Genomic DNA, 3,055 nt, shown 5'->3' on the forward strand with positions numbered 1-3,055 from the left:
CCCCGCCTCCGAGTCCTTTGTCACCAAGCAGGACACCACAGGTGAGGTCCCAGCAACACTGGGGGGGTGGCTCCAGAGGAATTCTTGTCCCCAGGGCTCAGGGAACCCATGGCATGAGCACGGTCCTGTCCTCTGCAAGTGGCAGTGCTGCCTGCTGGGAGGGGTGTGGGTGACAGCTCAACTCCACTGAGTTTAAACTTCAACTGATTTCCTGCCCCTGGGTCACAGCAACTCCCTGCAGAGCTCCAGGCTGGGGCAGAGGGGCTGGAAAGTGCCCCAGGGAAAGGACCTGGGGGGTTGGTGGGCAGGGGCTGGAGAGGAGGCAGCGTGTGCCCAGGGGGCCAAGGAGGCCACCAGCATCCTGGCTTGGGTCAGCACTGGTGTGGCCAGCAGGAGCAGGGCAGGGATCATCCCCCTGCACTCAGCACTGGGGAGGCTGCACCTCAAATCCTGGGGTCAGTTTTGGGCCCCTCCCTCCCAGAAGGACCTTGAGGGGCTGGAGCGTGGCCAGAGAAGGGCAACGGAGCTGCTGGGGAAGGGTCTAGAGCCCAAGTGTGGGGAGGAGCAGCTGAGGGAGCTGGGGGTGCTGAGCCTGGAGCAAAGGAGGCTCAGGGGAGACCTTCTGGCTCTGCACAGCTCCTGACAGGAGCCTGGAGCCAGGGGGGGGTCGGGCTCTGCTCCCAAGGGACAACAGGACAAGAGGAAAGGGCCTCAAGTTGCCCCAGGGGAGGTTTCAGTTGTCCCTGAGGAACAATTTCTTGCCCTGGAGGGTTGCCCAGGGCTGTGCCAGGCTGCCCAGGGCAGTGGTGGAGTCCCCACCCCTGGAGGGGTTTCCAAGCCGTGGAGATGTGGGGTGAGGGACACGGGGCAGTGGAGACCTGGCCGTGCTGGGGGGTGGTTAGACTCAACCATTGGGTTGGACTCACTCCTTGGTGGGTTCTGTGCTGCTTCACCTGGCCAAGGTGTGCAGGGAGGTCAGTGTGCTGCAGGGCCAGCTCCTCAAACCTCCCCCTCTCCCTGCAGAACCTCCTCGGGCGCTCCTGCCTCACGCTGCCCGGGGCTTCACCTGCCCCACTCAGGGACCTCTTTGTGCTGAGGGATTTCTCATTCTGTGCTCGAGTAACTTGACTTCTTCTTCTCCTCTCTCCCTTCCTCCCTCTGTCTCCCCTCCAGGGAAAATCATCTCCATTGACACCAGCTCCCTGCGAGCCGCCGGCAGGACGGGCTGGGAGGACGTGGTGCGGAAATGCATCTACGCCTTCTTCCAGCCCCAGGGCAGGGACCCCCCCTATGCCAGGCAGCTCTTCCAAGAAGGTAACGGGCTCCTCTTCCTCACTGGCACGGCCTCCTGCCCAGTGGAGGGAGCTGGGAGGAGAAGCTGAGGCGTGGGCCTCCTGGCTGGAGAGACCCCCGCTGGGGAAAAGCTGCTCTGAGATAAGGAAGCGGCCAAAAAGGAGAAGGGAGAGGGTTGGGGAGTGCTGGAGGAGCTTCTCCAGCTGGGAGGTTCCCTCTTGCCTTCTAGAGCATGCAGAAGGGAGACAAATTGGAGATAAATATGATTATTTTATAGGAGAACTTCTGGCTCTGCACAGCTCCTGACAGGAGTCTGGAGCCAGGGGGTGGTCGGGCTCTGCTCCCAAGGAACAAGATGGAAACAGCCTCAAGTTGCCCCAGGGGAGGTTTCAGTTGTCCCTGAGGAACAATTTCTTGCCCTGGAGGGTTGCCCAGGGCTGTGCCAGGCTGCCCAGGGCAGTGGTGGAGTCCCCACCCCTGGCCTGGAGGGGTTCCCAAGCCGTGGAGATGTGGGGTGAGGGACACGGGGCAGTGGGGAACCTGGCAGGGCTGGGTTGATGGTGGGACTCTATGATCTCAAAGGTCTCTTCCAACCCCCATCATCCTGCCTGTGTGCTGTGTTTCTGGCTGTCTCCTGCAGTGATGACCCGTGGCACTGCCTTCAGCCCCTCCTACCGATTCACCCTGAGCGACGGGACGGTGCTCAGTGCCCACACCAAGTGCAAGCTCTGCTACCCCTCCAGCCCAGAGATGCAACCCTTCATCATGGGCATCCACGTCATCGACAGGTAGGTCCCCACCCCTCCCCAGCTGTGGTGGGGAGCTGGCAACCAAAGGGTTCCTTTCCCTGCAGCGGGAGGAGGATCCACTGGTGCTCTGTGGTGCTGGTTTGAGACTGAAGCCCAGCCTGGTGGCAGCTCTGCTGCTCTTGTTTTGCAAAGAGGTGGCTCCAGGAATTCAGGTGGAGGTTTATAGACGTGCCTCACATTTCTGCCTTGCCCTGGAGAATGTAAAAATGTTTGGGGAGGGAGAGGCTCTGCCAGACTGGCAGGACAGGGAGAGGTGAGGCTGTGGTCCTGGGCCACGCTGGAGAAATAGGAGGGGTTGGGATGGAGGGGAGTGATGTTGGAGCATGGTCCTTCTCCAGCCATCTGGGAACATCAGACCCAGAGAAGATGATGCCTTCAGTGTTTAACTGGTGGGCAGCTGCAGTCCTGAGCAGCATCATGTTTCTGGAGAGATGCTAAAGCTGCTGCCCTCCATCCGTGCTCCTGAAACGGATCCAGAAGTGGTTGGTGGGGCACAAGGGCTGAGACTTGGGAGCTGCTGCTGCTCTCCAGGCTTCTGAGGGCTGGAGCTGATAGTGTCATCAACAGGCAAACCAACAGCCAGAGCCCTCCCTCCACTACCACACTACAGCAGAGACCCCAGGGGCCAAACCACCGGTGGGAGGAACAGCTCAATGCACTCACAGCACCCTGTGGGGAGGAGGGAGAGAGATGACCCCAAAACCTGCTGCAGGAGGAGGAGGAGGAGGAGGGAGCCAGATGAGGAGCCCAGTTATGGAGTAGATCCCCTGAGAGACACTCATCATCTTGCCCCTCTCTCCTGGGAGCTCCACTTGCTATGAAGAGCCAAGGAACTCACACATAGCCAAGCCCCCCAACCCCTCTCCAATCAGTCAGCTTTTCTAGAGGTGGCCTCTTGCCCCACCTCCAAGTTCATGTGGAAGGGTGGGGGATCTGGCGGTGCACTGCGCAGC

At 60.6% G+C, this 3,055-nt stretch overlaps 1 protein-coding gene across 1 annotated transcript in view; it reads left to right on the forward strand.

Annotated features, from left to right (window-relative positions):
• LOC103781543 (nuclear receptor coactivator 1-like) overlaps positions 1-2,061 on the forward strand; it is a gene marked incomplete at its 5' end in the record, with an annotated part of 10,153 nt that extends 8,092 nt beyond the window's left edge. Inside the window, 3 exons of the mRNA XM_008949267.1 lie at positions 14-41; positions 1,174-1,314; positions 1,934-2,061. Coding sequence (XP_008947515.1) covers positions 14-41; positions 1,174-1,314; positions 1,934-1,936 — 172 coding nt within the window. The remainder of the gene's footprint in view (positions 1-13; positions 42-1,173; positions 1,315-1,933) is intronic.
• Between the last annotated feature and the right edge of the window lie 994 nt (positions 2,062-3,055).

The sequence above is a fragment of the Merops nubicus genome, unplaced genomic scaffold (genome assembly GCF_000691845.1).
Source record: "Merops nubicus isolate BGI_N331 unplaced genomic scaffold, ASM69184v1 scaffold35301, whole genome shotgun sequence".
In the NCBI taxonomy this organism is placed as follows: Eukaryota; Metazoa; Chordata; class Aves; order Coraciiformes; family Meropidae; genus Merops; species Merops nubicus.